The 17,038-nt window shown below is 46.0% G+C and overlaps 1 protein-coding gene across 1 annotated transcript in view; it reads left to right on the forward strand.

The window, feature by feature from the left end:
• TTC39C (tetratricopeptide repeat domain 39C) overlaps positions 1-17,038 on the forward strand; it is a 105,200-nt gene that overhangs the window by 81,999 nt on the left and 6,163 nt on the right. The window contains exons 7-10 of the mRNA XM_036245668.1: positions 8,326-8,419; positions 11,490-11,597; positions 14,324-14,433; positions 15,710-15,833. Coding sequence (XP_036101561.1) covers positions 8,326-8,419; positions 11,490-11,597; positions 14,324-14,433; positions 15,710-15,833 — 436 coding nt within the window. The remainder of the gene's footprint in view (positions 1-8,325; positions 8,420-11,489; positions 11,598-14,323; positions 14,434-15,709; positions 15,834-17,038) is intronic.

Genomic DNA, 17,038 nt, shown 5'->3' on the forward strand with positions numbered 1-17,038 from the left:
GACACATCGATTGGTTGCCTCCCACACGACCCCAACCAGGGCCAGGGGTCAAATCACAACCAAAGTTAAGTGTCCTTGATGGGAATCAAACCCAAGTCTTTGGTCCACGGGCTGTCATTCTAACTGCTGACCCAAACTGGCGAGGGCAAAAGGTTTTTTTTTTTTTTAAAGGGTATAAAGCGCTCTGTAGCTCTCATGATGAGATATTCTACTCAAGGAATAGTGGACCAGAGTGTAACCATTCGTGATTTCGTGCATGGTATCAGCGGTGTTCTGTTGTATGCATAACTCTTTGATTTGTTTTTATTTCCATAATGATGAAAATTAAAGCAATTTAAAGATAGTTCTTAAATATTACTAATAAGACATCTCATGTTCATGTACGGGAAGACTCACCGTTGTTAAGATTACTTAATTGAGCTACAGATTCAATGGGCAGAGAAGAGTCTGTTCAGCCAGTGGTGCTGGGACAGCTGAGTGTCTCCCGGAGGAGTCGCTCATCTTCACTGTGTAGGATGCCTGTGTGTTGTTGTCCTCTGGCCTTCAGAGTTGTGTTTATTCTTCTTGTTTGTTTCCCTTTCTGCTTACCTGTTTTGGGTAAATTTTTCCTTAATATCAGTTTGAAAAGCTGATATTAGTGTTTAACTTATTTTTCTTCTGTTTTAAACGTATCCCTGCAGTAGGGTTCCAATTCTTCTTTGTTCCTGGACTCCCCTACATGGGTGACCCAGAGCCTAGTTTTAGGAAATAGCATTTCTCGCTTTTACCCACCCCGGGTCCAGAACTCTTCTATGAAATTTTATATTTTCTCATAGTGCCATACTGAACTTTTCTGATTTGATGATTTTGGACTCATAGTGTTTGAGCACACTGGTTTCTTAAATCTGTGTCTAGTGTAGCATCCTCACCTCTCTGTGGTTTCCCGAGGCGGACGCGTTCGCTCTGGGACTTTGTGGGCATATCGCTTCAGGGCTTTGGGCTTGGGTGTGCAGCAGTGTAGACAGAGCACTGGACTCGGAGTCTGCAGGTCTGGTTCAGCCCTGCCACAGACAGAGAATACTCTGCCTCCCAGTGGTGCGCACACGTCGGCCAGTGGAAGAGCGGTGAGACCGCAGTCAGGCAGGCGGCCTTCCGGGATCTGTCTGTCCCCTGGAAAACGGGTTGGAACAGATCGGGGTTTCCTGAAGCACCTGCCCCGGAGCACTGCTAGGTGGCTGGTTTGTCCACGGTCCAAGAGAAGAGGTTTCATCCCAGGTCAGTCGAATACCCTGGGGCCTCTCAGAGACTTGGTTCTGCAACATAGACTATGCATGTGTGCCAGGTTGACCCAGTCTATTTGACCAGGAAAATTCTTTCCATGCGGCATCCCATAAGACTAGAGGATTCAGTATAACACATGTTGAGAAACACTAGGCTACAATTTTTAAGATTTTTTTCCAGCTTTCAAAGTTTATGGTTCTGTGACTATACTACAAGCGACTGAAATGTCTGGTACAGGCATGTCATGGTTACTGCTCCTCACTTTACTGTGCTCTGCGGACAGTGCGCTTTTACGGATCAGGTTGTGGCCACGGTGGGTTAGCAAGTCTGTCGGCACCGTTTTCCCGCAGCCTTTGCTCTCTTCGTGTCTCTGTGTCATATTTTGCTAATCCTTGCAATATTTCAAACACGTTTTCATTATTACATTTGTTACAATGTTTGTTACACATTTGTGATGTCTGAGGGAGTGATCTTTGCTGTTACTGTTGTAACATCTCTGATCGTGGTTAGCAGTTTTTAGCACTGAGGCATTTTAATTAGGCATACGTTAGTTTTTTTTTGTTTGTTTTTACAAATAATGCTATTGCACACTTAGTAGGCTGCAGTATAGTATAAACATAACTCTTATATGCACTGGAAAACCAAAAAATTCATGTGACTCATTTGCTTGTGATACTCATTTTATCACAATGGTTTGGAACCAAACCTGCAGTGGTATAAAAATGTTTATGGGTTTTTAATCTTCAGAACTAACTACCTGGGATTATTTCTGCTTTTTACAACTTGTCTTGAATTCTTCTTTGGAAAAAAAACCCACGTCGAAGCTTGCCCATTTGACATCCTTTACACAGAATGCCATTCAACTGTAGGAAAACTTTTCAAAGTCACTTTTCTGACTATGGTTTCTGTTTGTTTCTCTCACACAAGTCTCAGTGCAACTCTGTCTTCTCCATCTGTTTTCTAGGTTTGTCTGCTCACCTTGAATTGCTGTCTTTTGAGTACTGTGACTTGCACATTCGCGTATTCTGTATTTCTGTGATCTTTGTTTCTCTAAGTTAATTATTTATATTATCTTCTTCACTGTTGTGTTTAATTCTTTGATAGCATCTTTAACATTAGCACACTTATTTTAAATTTACTGTTTTTCATATACATTGCTCTTATGTAATTTTATTTATTTATTTTTAAAATCCTCACCCAAGGATAATTTTCTATTTATCTTCAGATAGATGGGAGGGAGGGAGGGAGGGAAGGAGAGAGAGAGAGAAACATCAATGTGAGAGAGAGACAAACACATCAATTTGTTGTCTCCCGCACAAGCCCAACCAGGTCCGGGAACCAAACAGCAACCAAGGTAAGTGCCCTTGACTGGAATCGAACCCTCCACCCTTTGGTCCGCAGGCCAACACTCTAACTGCCGCACCTAACTGGCCAGGGCCTCTTCAGTAATTTTCAGAGGCACCATAGTATAGCTAAAAAAGCATGAGCTCAGCTCAAAATGGGCTTTTCTACTTAACTGGCTGTCTGAACTTTCTGAACCTGTGTCCTGTCTGGGAAAAGAAAACAGGCCAGTAACTTCCATGTCAGCCTTAAGTAATGTGATGTGGGTTTGATAAAGCACATGGTGCTGGGTCAGGGCTTTTCTTATTTAGACAGAATTGTATCTGTGTTGTAAATGCAGTATGAAGCACTTTTCATCACAAATTTTGTCAAAATAATGTGCATACTGTTGAGAGACCAAGAACCTCTTGTACCCCATGCATTATTTAGTTCCTCTACCATTAGTGATGCGTTTGGATACGTCATTTTTCAAGGGGATTACTGTCCATTCACACGGAGGTGCTGAAAACACAGCTACTGTATTCCATTATTTGTACTTAATCAGAGTTGTTGCCTATGATGCAAAAGACCTTCTAGGGATGCCAAGAGAAATAGAAGAAGGCCCTACCCCCAAAGAAACTTAGCATTGCATTGTGAAGATAGCACTGTGAACGCATGACAAGGCAGTGAAAGTGCCCCGTGAGTGGGTCGTCGTGGGGGGGGCAGAGGAGGCGAGGTGTCTAGGATGAGGATGCAGTGGCGCACGGAGGTGTGAGAATGTCGGCTCTGGAGTCAGAACAAACGGGTTCATTTCAGTGTCTCCACCTCTGACAGATGCATAGCTTTCGTCAAAGCACACGGATTGTTCGAAGGTACCACCAAGATTTTTGTCGTCTTACCCGTCACGTGATAAGAGTGCCACACATTAGGTTTGATGATGATGATGAGCCCAGAACAGGCTTCTTAAGTCAGTGTCTTTAAAGGCTCAGCTTCAGAACATATTTTCAGCTACCTTGTTATGTCTAAATAATGCCTATTCATTTGGGAACACGGTGAAATTGGTGAAATTCAAAGCATATCAAAGAGCAGATAAAACTCTTGCATTCCAGAAATAACTGCTGTTTACCTTTTGCTAGATAGTGGAGTATCGACTATAATTGCCAGTGGGTGATCTCTATCTTCTGGTCATTCATAATAGGCTCTAGGGGAGGTCTTATGTCAGAAATTGGTACAGACCATGAAAGGACACGTGGAGATTCACAGAACATCCCTGTGGTACAGAAATCTGTGTATAATTGACTGATCTGCAATTGCTATGTGTAATTAGCAGTAACACGATTCAGTGTGATGCAGTTCTTAGGGACTTGCTGAAATCCCTGCCGTATTGCCTAAGAAAGGTCACCATCTTTTTATTTGCAAAGTCTCTTTCATGTCTCATGTTTTTCACATTGGGTAGTACTTTCTTTTATGGAATTTTATTAGGAATTTCAGAGGCCTCTTTTATATCCTTTGCACTTGCTCGGTAATCTCTTTTTATATACACCACACTCATCAACCATATTTCTACGGAGATTAATTTCCTTCCCTGTGGATTTCAGTTCACTGTTGCTTTTTCCCCGTTCTCTCGCGCTCTCTGGCCTCAGGGATCTTGTTTGCTCCCGGTTTTCCTCCGGGTTCGTTGGCCACCCCTTGTCCATCTCCTTTCCGCTTCCTGCTCGTCTGCCGAAATTTCAAGCAACATCCCCTCGAGGGTATCAATAACAAATGATTCCTGAAGATCCACAGTTGTGTTGGTTATGAAGTTTGGCACTGGAATCTGGTGCTATTAATTGAAATTTAATATTCTTTGTTACATTGTGTGCCTATTAAAAGAAAATATTAAACTGTTGTAATTTAAACATTTTTAATTATTCCATTGAAAGGTATGGCTTTATAGTGAACTAGTTACTTACCTAATTCTAGAGCATAGAAAATATAGGAATATTTTCTACAAGTCAGCAAGTTCTAGCATTACCTGATACCAGAACTCAGGAGGGCACTAAGGAAGAAGTATAGGCCAACTTCATTCTAAATATGGAAATTCTAAATAAATATTAGTAAATCAAATCTAATATTATATTTTTGAATTCTGTATTATAATCTAATAGGGGATGTATTTCTGCTATTCCCGCATTAAGGAAGTAATGCATAAAACCATACATTTCTATCAGATGTTCAAATGACACTTAATAAAATGTTCTTAAAAAAACAAACTACTAGCAAATTAGAAATAGAAAGGAACTCTATTTGATAAAAATGGCATCTACTAAAAATGTGTAGCAAACTATATTTAATGATGCAACTTGAGAACATCCTTGTTAAAGAAGGGACTACATAAAGCAAGGATGCATGCTGTGCTTGCTAACATTCAGTATTTTAGCTGGGGGTCCTTGCCAATTATTTAAGTTTATTGTAAATAATTTTTAAAATGTGAAATAGCTGTTATTATTTACCAATGCTTTTAATATCTCCCTGGAAAACCCAAGACAAAAACAAACAATTGTGAGAATTCATGAGAGTATAATAATGTGAAATATGCCAAGTCACTGAGCAGAAATCCAAAGTTTTCCTGCACACCAGCAACACTCACTTAGAGAGTAAAGTGTTGGAGCAGGTCCCTTTTACAGTTGCCACAGTATAAAGTGCCCAGGAGTACACCTGTCAAGAAAGAAGTCCTGAATAACTGGAAGAACACGCTATATCTCTGTAGCAACAATGCACGAGCTATCAGTTGTGCTGATTTTAATTTGACAGTGATATGCTCCATTTAATTCAGCAAAGACTTGCACTTCTCTCTGTGGTTTCCTCTGGAAGCAGATAAAACTGGCCAACGTTTCCTCATTTTACCAGTGAGGAAGCTGAAGCTTTTGGGAGGTGGTTTTTGTGACACAGCATGTCAACGCACAGTTCTTGAGACAGAAGTTTGTTATGTGGTACTTACTGTCTAATTCTTGACTTCATGGCTTTATCATACTAGCCCATTTTCTATATTCTCTACAGGCCAGGATGTGTATTTCTTTAAAAAACTAAACTGGGAAATGAGTATCAAATTGAGGATAATTCTCCTTTCTCTGCTGCGTCGTGGATTAAAAAACTCCTACAGATCGTTTTATTTTAAATTATTTGGTGAAAAATAAGGGGGAATATATTTCCACTGTTTCAATAACTGTTCATTGTGATTCCTCAATGAGTGATCAGAATAGAACTAGAATTAATTTTGGAGTTATGCTTGCTCTTGGGATAATGTGATTAAGATCTAATAACGGTCTCAGTACTTGCTATTTCTGTTAGAGTGTTCTGACAAAAAAGCATGGTACCTCTTAATTTTTAAAGAAATATACCGTATTAGTTTTCTAAAGCTATGTAACAAATTACCACAAATTTGGTGGCTTATAACAGTAGGAATTTATTTTCTCATAGTTCTGGAGGCCAGAAGTCCAAATTCAGCTGCACTGGGATGAAGTCGAGGCATTTGGCTGGGCAGTGCTCCCTCTGGAGGCTCTAGGGAGAATCACTCCTCTTACAACCCTGGTGGCTGCCTGCATTCCTGGGCTTGTGGCCACATTACTCCAGTCTGTACCTCTGTAGTCACACTGCCTCCTCTTCTGTGTGTGTCAGCTCTCTCTGCCTCCCTTTCATAAGGGCACTTGTGATGGAGTTCAGGGCCCACCTCGTCTCAAGATGCTTAACCATACCTGCATACACTCCCTGAGAAAAAGCATACTCTGGAGGAAATGAGAGAAGAGTTGGAATGCTAATCAGTGGCTAGCTTGTTGACCTTGGCCAAGCTACTTAACCTCTTTGAACCTCAGTTTCTTCATCTGAAAATGGAACTAATACTAGTGTATCTCAGAGAGTTTTTGAACGAATTAAGAGAAAAGGATGTTGATACAAATATTACTTTGTTTCTTTTTACTTCATTTATAGTCAGAGTTTTGTTTTGACTAGCCTTTGCATCTGCAGAGCCCTTGTACCACCCCAGGCACATAGCATTTGCCCAGCAGATAATCGTTCACCGAGTAGTTATCTGTCCTTTGAAGGGCATGGTGTCATTGCACTGTCATGCATTAAACTCCAGCTGGGGACAGCTTGGTAGTGATGGCCGTCCAGAAATATCCTGTATGTGATAGTTGACTGTCATTAAGTTAGTGAACTGGGGAGATGCACGAAATGGAGAAGCACTCACGCTGTTTTCTGTGTAAATATACTAAATTTAGTACATGTATGCTGCAGGAAAAGAACCGTTGATCATAAAGGGAAAGTTGGGGGTATGAATGAATGTCCAGGTCTCTCTCTACACACACATGTTCTTCATAAAAGATTGGTTTTTCACCTCTTTGGTAGTTTGGCCTTGTGCTTACAACCAGTGTGCATGTCTAACTGCAGAGTTGTGGGCCTCTCTTATATTTCTTTGAGGCTCCCTCTGTGTTAGGCTACGTGGGCACAGGAATTAGTGGAATGGTGACGTTGTATGTACTGTCAGCATTGTGGATGGTGCGAAGGGATTGAACGCGACTGTCCGCATTTTCCTGACAACAGAGTGAAGTGTTCCTATGGAGCACGAGCCGTTATTGAGCCAGCCATGGCCTCGGTTAGTGAGTCACTTGGCTTACAATGTCCCTGAGTCACAGACTGTCCTGCGGATCTGCTGGCTGACTCATCTGTGAGGTGCATTGTGTCCAAAAGGCCTCCCACAGTGACTGTGCCTCGCTAAAGGGGAGGAGGAGTGTGGTAGGGGCTGGTTCCCAGGGAAGCTGGCAGCCCTCGCTAAGACCCTCCGAGCCCCTGCCTGGCTGCCCCGGGAGAAGAGGGCAGTGGGAGCCTTGGGAAGGGAGGGGCCAGGAGCGGCAGAGGGAGGCGGGCGGAGGGCCGAGTGCAGGCGGGGGAGCAGGCTGGCCCTGCTCCTAGGCGTGTGTCATTGCGAGCAGGCTGCGGCAGGTCTTCGGCACCTAGGATTTATATTATTGTTGGCGCATGACATGTAACACCTGCCATTGCCATGTTTAGGGTTTACTCTCACCCTTTCATCCTGATGTGTTATTGGTGCCCTGGTCAGGTGCTGTGGCGTTGGATGGAGAGATGTTAAGAGAGACTTGTAGTGAAAGGAAACACAATGCATTTAATCAGGAACAAGCAGAACAGACATTGGCGAGTCTGTTGGGTTCTAGACAGAGCCCGATAAATGCAAAAGTCAGCAGCGGGATCTGCCTCCTCAGAGAACCTGTTAGGTGTTGGGAGCGGAGATGTGACAACCCGAAGCAGTCGGAGGACAGCATTGTAGGCTGTGAGGGAGGGAGCGCTCAGGGCCGGGCACTGACGAGTCTCTGGGTCCCGGGTGGGGACACCAGGAAGATGAAACGCAGTCCCTGTGCCCGCACAGCTTACGTGCTGACAAGGAGCCAGGTGGCCAGCGTGACGCTACGACAGGCTGCGCTGCCCAAGGCTGTGGGGAGGGCGGTCGGTCGGGAGATGGGTGTGAGCTGGGTCCTCACCGGGGGGTCTCCAGCACCAACAGAGGGGTTCTGTGCGAGGTTCATCTCACAACTGAGGCAAAGGGGGGTGTTTTCCCAAGAAACTCTAAGTCACTCTCTTCTGTGCTGCTCAGTTGGTTTTAAGTAACCGTTAAGGAAAAAGATGCTTTGAATTACGACATTAAATGTTGATGACAGATGTTAGCCAGTAACTTGATTTTCATTTTCCCCTCAGTGTCGAATCAACAGTGCCTTGACTTCCTTCCACACTGCTCTGGAACTCGCGGTGGATCAGAGAGAAATCCAGCACGTCTGCCTGTACGAAATCGGTAAATACGGAGCACCTGTCCAGCGCTCGGCGCGCAGCAGCCTGCACTGTCGTCACTAGTGCTGTTCAGCCGCGTCTTTCTAAAATGATTGCTGTCTCTGTGGAATAATAGGGCTCTGTTATCACAGCTGGAGCGATGAGGCCGATCTCACCGATTCTCATTACCTCCTTATAATTTATTCTTTATAATATTTTGGATTTAGGAGAAGTAGGTGTTCTCAGTGTCAGTCAGTGTTAAATGAATGGACTCAAAACCATTTGTAAATACCTTGTTCAACTGCGCATTAGAATTCAAAACTGTTTTCTCCTCCCGCCTACCGGCGTTGACCTGGGAAGAAACACGTAGCATAGGAGAGGCTGGCTCGAGGATTCCAGCCCAGCTCTCCACCAGCCAGCTCAGGGACCTCGGACGCGCTGCCTGCACCCTGGCTGAGGCCCTGGAGTTAAGGTGCCTGCGCTCCTCGCAGTGTGAGGTTCAGAGGAAAGAGCAGGAGCGTCAGGCAGGGAGCCCGACCTGCAGAAGGCCCTCCCCACACGTTAGCTGCTGCTTTTGACTTCTCCCCTCCTGGAGATGAGTTTATAGACAATCCTAGGACTATTTATTTCCTTGAGATTTCCTCTTCCTTCTCCAAACTCGCTGTGCTTGTGTTGTTGACTGCACTACAGTCCTCCTGTCTGGCTTCACGAGTAATCCCATCATCCCTTTATGCAGCACTTGCCGAGACGCTTTAATACAACTTGGGGCTGGAAGCCACAGCTGCAACAGGTTTTTAGTAAGGGGTTCATGCGTTCTGGAACGTCAGCCCCCTGCTACGAGGTCACACCCTACAGCTCACTGAAAAGGAGGAGAGAAAAGAGGAGGTAGTGATGGGAATTGGAGGGGAACCTGGGATTCAGAAGGCGATCTGCAGAGAGCTGGACGAGGGAGTGGAGGGAACTGGGGAGGCCGCTGGCGCCTGTCGGCTCAGGGCCCTGCCATGCCCGCCACTTGCCTTCCACGGACATAGTTGTCCTGAATCTGTCATTTTTTTTTGTGAAAGACTTTTTTAAAAAACATTTTTTCTTTATTAATTTAAGAGAGAGAGAAAGGGAGGAGAGAGAACATCGACTGGCTGCCTCCTGCATGCCCCCCACTGGGGATCAGGCCCACAACCTGGGCATGTGCCCTGACCAGGAATTGAACTAGCGACCTCTTGTGCAGGGGTCAACACTCAACCACTGAGCTACACCATCCGGGCCTTTGAATCTTTTTAAAGAAAAGTGAAGCCCTGGCTGGTTTGGCTCAGTGATTAGAGTGTCAGCCTGTGGACCAAAGGGTAGCAGGTTCAGTTCCAGTCAAGGGTATATACCTGGGTTGCAGGTTCGATGCTCAGCCCTGGTCTGGATTGTGTGGGAGGCAACCAATTGATGTGTCTCTCTCACATCAATGTCTCTTTTTTATCTTTCTCCCCCTTTCTCTCTGCCTCCCTTCCTCCTTCCCTCTAAAAATCAATGGAAAAAATAAACTCAGGTGAGAATTAACCAAAAAAAAAAAAAGTACAAACTAAAATATTAGCATGAGCCCAGTAAGTGATATTATGTGTTTAATGCCTTGTATATTTAGGAAGGGGAGATGAGGTATAATCCAGTGGGAATTATGTTTTACACAATCTCAAGTCTGGTAGCCGTTACGTGGGCAGAACGTGTTTCAAAGAACTTGAATGAAAAGACCCAGCTCTGGTGGCCTTTTTCACGCACCGCTTAAAGGCCTGTGGCAGTACAGGATGTTGGGGCCGAAGGAAGCCTCGAAAACCCTGAGCCAGCACTAAGACCTCTGCATCTGAAGGCAGAAAAGTAGCAACATCAGAATTTAGGCTTCTTACTCAGGTTCAGTGCTACCTCCCACCTCTGCTTTGCATTTAATCCAAATCTTGTGGGATGAAAAGAATTAATTTCACTTTTTACTCTAAGATATGTCGACCTCATACTTTCGGTCCCATAGATTTGACACTGAATTTTGATCCCTCTCCCCCCCATAGTACACATGGCAGGTCCCAGACAGCACAACTGCTTCCTGGCGTACCTGCTACCAGAGGTTTCTTTTCATGGAGGCAGTGACATGGACAGAAAGGAGGACCGACCTGCGATCCTCAGGTCTTCCCTCTTGTTAGCTGTGTGGCCCTGAGCAAGTCACAGGACCCCCGTGCCATAGGTTTTCTCTTTGGTAAAAGGAGCACACCATCAGCCACCTTTGCAAGGCTGTAGTCGGATTAGACAGAATCGTATCAGTGCCTGGCACAGGCCTTGGCCACGCAGAGGGGCTGAGTGGGTGGGAGGTACTGTTACAGCAGTGGGGGTAAGTTCCTTGCCACTATTCCTTACCAGAATGCCAGTCCAATGGTGTTTAGATCTGGAAAAGATGGGGTCCTTTCTCAGCTCCCCTGCTAGCCTGCAGAGGGAAGGTGGACAGATCATTTCTGACTGCTCGCTCTCTGCTTCTCACCCCGGGTTGAGAATTAATAGTGATCATCAGTGAGCAGGTGAATGCTTTGAGACTTTGAGGTAGTCACTCTGTACAGCCGTCCCTCACCACTTCACGCTTCGATTTTTGCGGCTTCCCTCTATCATGGTTTTTTCAAACACAGTATAGTATAGTATAGTGGCGAGGGACGACTGTATAATAAATAAAGAATCCTACTTCGCGGAAATTCATTTATCGCGGTAGAGTCTGGAGCTGATTAACCGCAATGAACGAGGGTATTGCATTGTCTGCCTGTGCCTACTCTTGGACAGTACTGCTGCGCTTGGGTTAATCTTACAATGTAGGCAACAAATTGGAGTGTGTTTATAGAAATCTAGATCACTTTCTTCTGCACTGTGTAACCGGTTGTGAAATCAGAAGTGCTTCGTCTTACTCAAAATGGCACATTGAAAATATTTAAGAGAAAAAAATAATTTAAAAAAAGGTTCTAGGTAGTGTACATACAACGCTCACAGAAAGATCATAGGATCGGAGATTTGTAGTTTAGAGGTGGAACGTGAAGCTCACGACAGTATTTGGAGGCTGTACACTAAAAATGTTTCTTTCATAGGTTGGTGCAGCATGATAGAGCTGAATTTCAAGGATGCGTTTGATTCCTTTGAGAGGCTAAAAAATGAGTCCAGGTGGTCTCAGTGCTATTACGCCTATTTAACTGCAGGTGAGTAGACCACTTCTGGTGTGAGTTAGCTCCCGCGCGTCCACAGATGGAGAATCATGGCAGGAGGAGGCAGAAGCTGTGTTCTTCCTCAGTTTCCCCAGCACGTGAATGTTCAGTGCTGCCAAGTAAATAGCAGCATAGTACGTGTTCACTGACCATTTCAGCAATATGCACCGGGCCCCTTCCCCTGTGTCCCTCTCTGGGCAGGTGTGGTTACGTTCTGTTACTCGGAAATACTTATTGCCAGGTCCTCCCTGTTTTTGTGCATTTTGCTATAAGTAGCAACCTACCCTTACCCCTCTGCTTCATTATTATATATATATATATAAAATATATTATTTATTATTTATATATTATAAATAATATATATTATTTATTAGGAATTTAAAGAATTTTAAAGCATTTTTATTGCATTTATATATCTTTAAGATTGTTAGTGCCTTCCTTGGTTACCAAGTTGCATAGAGTTTGAGTAGTCTGCTTCAACCTTGTTTTACCTGTTAACCTTGTTCTATTTACAGTGTGATTTTGCAGAACACAGGCCATTCCAGCACTGCATATCATTATAGCAGAAATATCTGTAATTTCTGATATGGATATGAGGATTTCTTGACTTTTTGCCATTGTGTGAGATAGAGATGTGCTGCCACCTGGTGGACAAAGGGTTGTCTGCGCCCTGAGATAAACAGTGCCATTGTGATGTAGAATTGTAGAGGTGGTTGTCCATTCTCTGCCTCTAAGGACGACTTCTCCATACACAGCCATATAAGTGATTCTTTTACTTAAAATGCAAGATCAGTCCAAACATTATTTTAAATATTTCTCATTTCTCTGAATAGTTGGAGTTAATGAAATATCTCCTGTCCTTCCATTTCCTTAACTGATTATTTAAAATAAGACAGAATTAACAGTGGCCCATATGTATAGATGGGATATTCTAAAGCTGCGGTCCATTAGCAGTCAGGCTTTAGTCCGCTCATACCCACACTGCCTACTGCAATCCCAGCGGGACATCCATTTTTATATAGCTGTGTAGTTTGTGTTTGAATAGGGTTATTATCAATAGGCTGGATAATATACTGTGTTCCACACCTTAAGAGTTGTTTTATAGAGTTTTCAGCATCTCAGATGAAAGTAGCAGCTCTTTAGTGAGTGGCCTCGACACGCTGAGGAGCGGATGGGCCAAGCGAGAGGCCTGCGCAACAGCCCAGCGGTCCTTACGGTGTAAGTGCGTCGCGTAGTCAATTTTGCGCAGCTATTTTAAAAAATCTAGTTGAGCATAGAACATGAAGAAATAAATGCATTTCTTCAAATACAAAAATAAATAAGTGTGGCTGTAAAGAGGAGCCTCTGTTCTCCAAAGATTGGAAAGCCCAGGATTATACCAGTGAGAGTAGGTAAGGTCTCTGCGTCTGCGAGGGGCGTGGTGCTGACGATAGGATCTGTGAATAGCCCCACTGCGAACAGCACATGGCAGGGAAGGACCGCTCTGCCGAGGATCAGAGAGGCATCTTGCAGGAGCTGCCATTTGAGCTGGCCGAGAAAGACGGGCATGTTCACGGGTCGAGCTAGAGAAGATGGGCATTTGGGGACCAGAAACACTCCACCGTGGGCTTAGTCCCTTGCACTATTTTTTTTTTTTTTTTAATTGTGGTAAAATATATGTAACCTAAGATCTATTCTAACCATTTTTACCACTTAAGTGTTTGGTCCAGGAGCATTAAGTACATCCATGTTTTCCGTGCAGCCATCGTCACATCTGCCTCCAGAAGGGTATCATCCCTGAAACTCTGTGCCCAGTGAACACCAGCTCTCCATTACCCCTGCAGCTCCTGCAGCCAGCACTGTGCTGCCTGAGTGTCTGGAGCCCTCATGAACCTCATACAAGTGGAATCACACAGTATTTGTCTTTGTGTCTGACTTGTCTCACTTAGCGTGTCTTCCAAGTTCATCTCTGTTGTAACATGTATCAGAATTTCTTTCATTTTTAAAGCTTTGCTGGAGCTTGAGATGGGACGAGGCTATTGTGCAGACTATGAGAATCTTATCCCCTCCAAGGCTCAGCTCGACACTGGCTCCTCAAAGCGTCCTTAATCCTCCAAAGAGAAATGATCCCTTCCTTTCTGAGCTGTCCCTAAAGCACACTGGTTCTCCTACCCGAAAGAAAAGACTCGTATCACTTTGTATATTGTAGCCTTGAGACTGTGTATCTCTTATCTCTCTAACTGAACTTTGTTTCTTCAGGGTGTAAGCATGTGTATTTTTTCTTTACACATGTATTTTTTGTGGCTTGTAGATGATAGATGCCACTGAACATATGTAGGGTTTTCATGACTTATTCCAGGCACAGGGATGCTGTACCATAAAGTTTTCATGATCCCCTCGGCTCCTCATTGCTTTTTTCTAGGCTCCTCTTTATCTTACTTTCTGAGCATATAGGCTCCCAGCAAACTGGTTTTGCTGTGTATAAGACCATCTCCCCAGCAAGAACACTAGGATGTGGCCTTCCCTTATGTCCCACCAAAGCTCTGGGGTCCTAGCACCTGGAAAATAGTTGTTAAATTGGTGGAATGATGATCGGCAGGATGGTGTAGTCCTTTGTATAACAGTCTTTTAAAACATTTGCTCCCATTTCTTTGGTAACATACCAGCTATCACCAACCTAGGTAACCCTTATTGGCATTTTCCTCCAAATACTGAAGAAATGTAATGCTGGTTTCTTACAGTTTGTCAGGGGGCCACTGGTGATGAGGATGGAGCACAGCTTGTCTTTAAGGAAGTTCAGAAACTCTTCAAAAGGAAAAACAATCAGATTGAGCAGTTCTCAGTGAAAAAGGTATAATGGGGCCCGGTGATCTGGGGTATTGTTTGTAATGGGCGTTGGTAACCAAACTACCTTTGCCAAGTTTTGGGAAATCGTATTTAAAGTTGGCAACTTACTTGCCACGCGGAATGCTGTTCACCACAGTGGAGAGAATTCAGTCCTGTGCTCATGCTTCTGCTCCGAATGGGAAGTGCTTGTTTTGCTATCGATAATTAAAACAGTTGTGGGCCTTTTGTTTTGTTTTGAGTAAGTAGAGATGTTACAGATGCTGTAGAGCTAATGAGCATACCTGGAGAGGGAAAGGATCTGTCTGAAGAGTTAGGTAGTTTCAGAAGAATACAAATACGTAGACCCTGGGCACCAGGTACAGACCGTTGGTTCTCAATTTTGACCTAATTAAGGAAAAAAATAGTATGCATGCCCTCGCCCGTGTGTCCAGTGGTTAGCACATCAGCCCATACACCAGAGTCACAGGTTCGATTCCCAGCCAAGGGCATGGCGTACCTGGGTTGTATGTTTGATCCTGGCCCCAGTCAGGCATGTGCGAGAGGCAACCATCGATGTGTGTCTCTTGCCTCGATGTTTCTCTCTTCCCTCCCTCCCTTTCTCCCTTCAACTCTCTCTAAAATCAGTGAAAAAAATACCCTTGGGTGAGGATTAACAAAAAAAAAAAAAAGAAGAAAAAAATAGTGTGCATCAAATTTACCAGCAGAAAGGTCCAGGACTGGAGGGACAGTGTCCCTAATTTATCCTGATTTATTTAAGAATAAAATTTAGCTGAATTATCGTGACACCTTGTCACATCCTAAGTATTCCATGATTTTCGTTCTACACGTTTGTATTGAACGAGCCTTCAGAGACCCAGTTTGAGCGTGAACTGGACGGTAAGGCGGATGCCCTAGAGCACTGCAGTCGGCGGAGAGTCAGCCGGTCAACAAAACCACAACTGAGAGGCACCTGGTAGTGCGCCCGCCTCACACCCCTGGAGACCCTGCCGCCCAGCTCTTACAGATCCCTTTGATCGCCACTGAATGAGTCAGCCTTCATCCCCAAGTCTGCAGAATATCTGCTGAGTCCTGATAACAGGTGGAGTTGAAGAATGAATGAAAGGCACATCTCCCAATATGTGAAAAATTGGAAAGTGAACATTTTTCATTTTTAACTCTGTAGGAGGGGCTTGTTCAAGTCGAATATGAACTCTGTGCTGTTAAATGTCTCCGAAGCGTATTTTCTATTTGAATTTGTATTTTTAAAAAAAATACGCAGCCTAAGTACTGACCCCCTGCAGGCAGACCGGTTCCGGAAGCAGGCGCCGCCGCGGGCGCTGTGCGTGCTGGCCGCCATCGAAGTGCTGTACCTGTGGAAGGCCCTGCCCAACTGTTCCCTGCCCAACCTGCAGCGGATGAGTCAAGGTGAGAACCGCCCCAGGGCCCGCGCGTCCGTGTTTCTCGGGCTGCGTGCTTCGGTGTCCTGCCGGTTACCCGACGCAGAGCACAAGTCTGGCGCTTGGGGAAGGGGTGCAGTCCCCTGGGGGCAGAGGGGCAGCACCGGAGCCAGGCGCCCGCCCGAGCGCAGGGTTATCCATGCTGTAGCCCGGGGGTGCTGCAGAGCGCGGGGTTATCCATGCTGTAGCCCGGGGTGCTGCAGAGCGCAGGGTTATCCACGCTGTAGCCCGGGGGTGCTGCAGAGCGCGGGGTTATCCATGCTGTAGCCCGGGGGTGCTGCAGAGCGCGGGGTTAACCATGCTGTAGCCCGGGGTGCTGCAGAGCGCGGGGTTATCCATGCTGTAGCCCGGGGTGCTGCAGAGCGCGGGGTTATCCATGCTGTAGCCCGGGGTGCTGCAGAGCGCGGGGTTATCCATGCTGTAGCCCGGGGGTGCTGCAGAGCGCGGGGTTATCCATGCTGTAGCCCGGGGTGCTGCAGAGCGCGGGGTTATCCATGCTGTAGCCCGGGGTGCTGCAGAGCTCGGGGTTATCCATGCTGTAGCCCGGGGGGTGCTGCAGAGCGCGGGGTTATCCATGCTGTAGCCCGGGGGTGCTGCAGAGCGCGGGGTTATCCATGCTGTAGCCCGGGGGGTGCTGCAGAGCGCGGGGTTATCCATGCTGTAGCCCGGGGGGTGCTGCAGAGCGCGGGGTTATCCATGCTGTAGCCCGGGGGTGCTGCAGAGCGCGGGGTTATCCATGCTGTAGCCCGGGGGTGCTGCAGAGCGCGGGGTTATCCATGCTGTAGCCCGGGGGTGCTGCAGAGCGCGGGGTTATCCACGCTGTAGCCCGGGGGTGCTGCAGAGCGCGGGGTTATCCACGCTGTAGCCCGGGGTGCTGCAGAGCGCGGGGTTATCCACGCTGTAGCCCGGGGGTGCTGCAGAGCGCGGGGTTATCCACGCTGTAGCCCGGGGGTGCTGCAGAGCGCGGGGTTATCCACGCTGTAGCCCGGGGTGCTGCAGAGCGCGGGGTTATCCACGCTGTAGCCCGGGGTTCTGCAGAGCGCGGGGTTATCCACGCTGTAGCCCGGGGTGCTGCAGAGCGCGGGGTTATCCACGCTGTAGCCCGGGGTGCTGCAGAGCGCGGGGTTATCCATGCTGTAGCCCGGGGGTGCTGCAGAGCGCGGGGTTATCCAT

Source organism: Molossus molossus, unplaced genomic scaffold (assembly GCF_014108415.1).
Source record: "Molossus molossus isolate mMolMol1 unplaced genomic scaffold, mMolMol1.p scaffold_m16_p_6, whole genome shotgun sequence".
NCBI classification, from domain to species: Eukaryota; Metazoa; Chordata; class Mammalia; order Chiroptera; family Molossidae; genus Molossus; species Molossus molossus.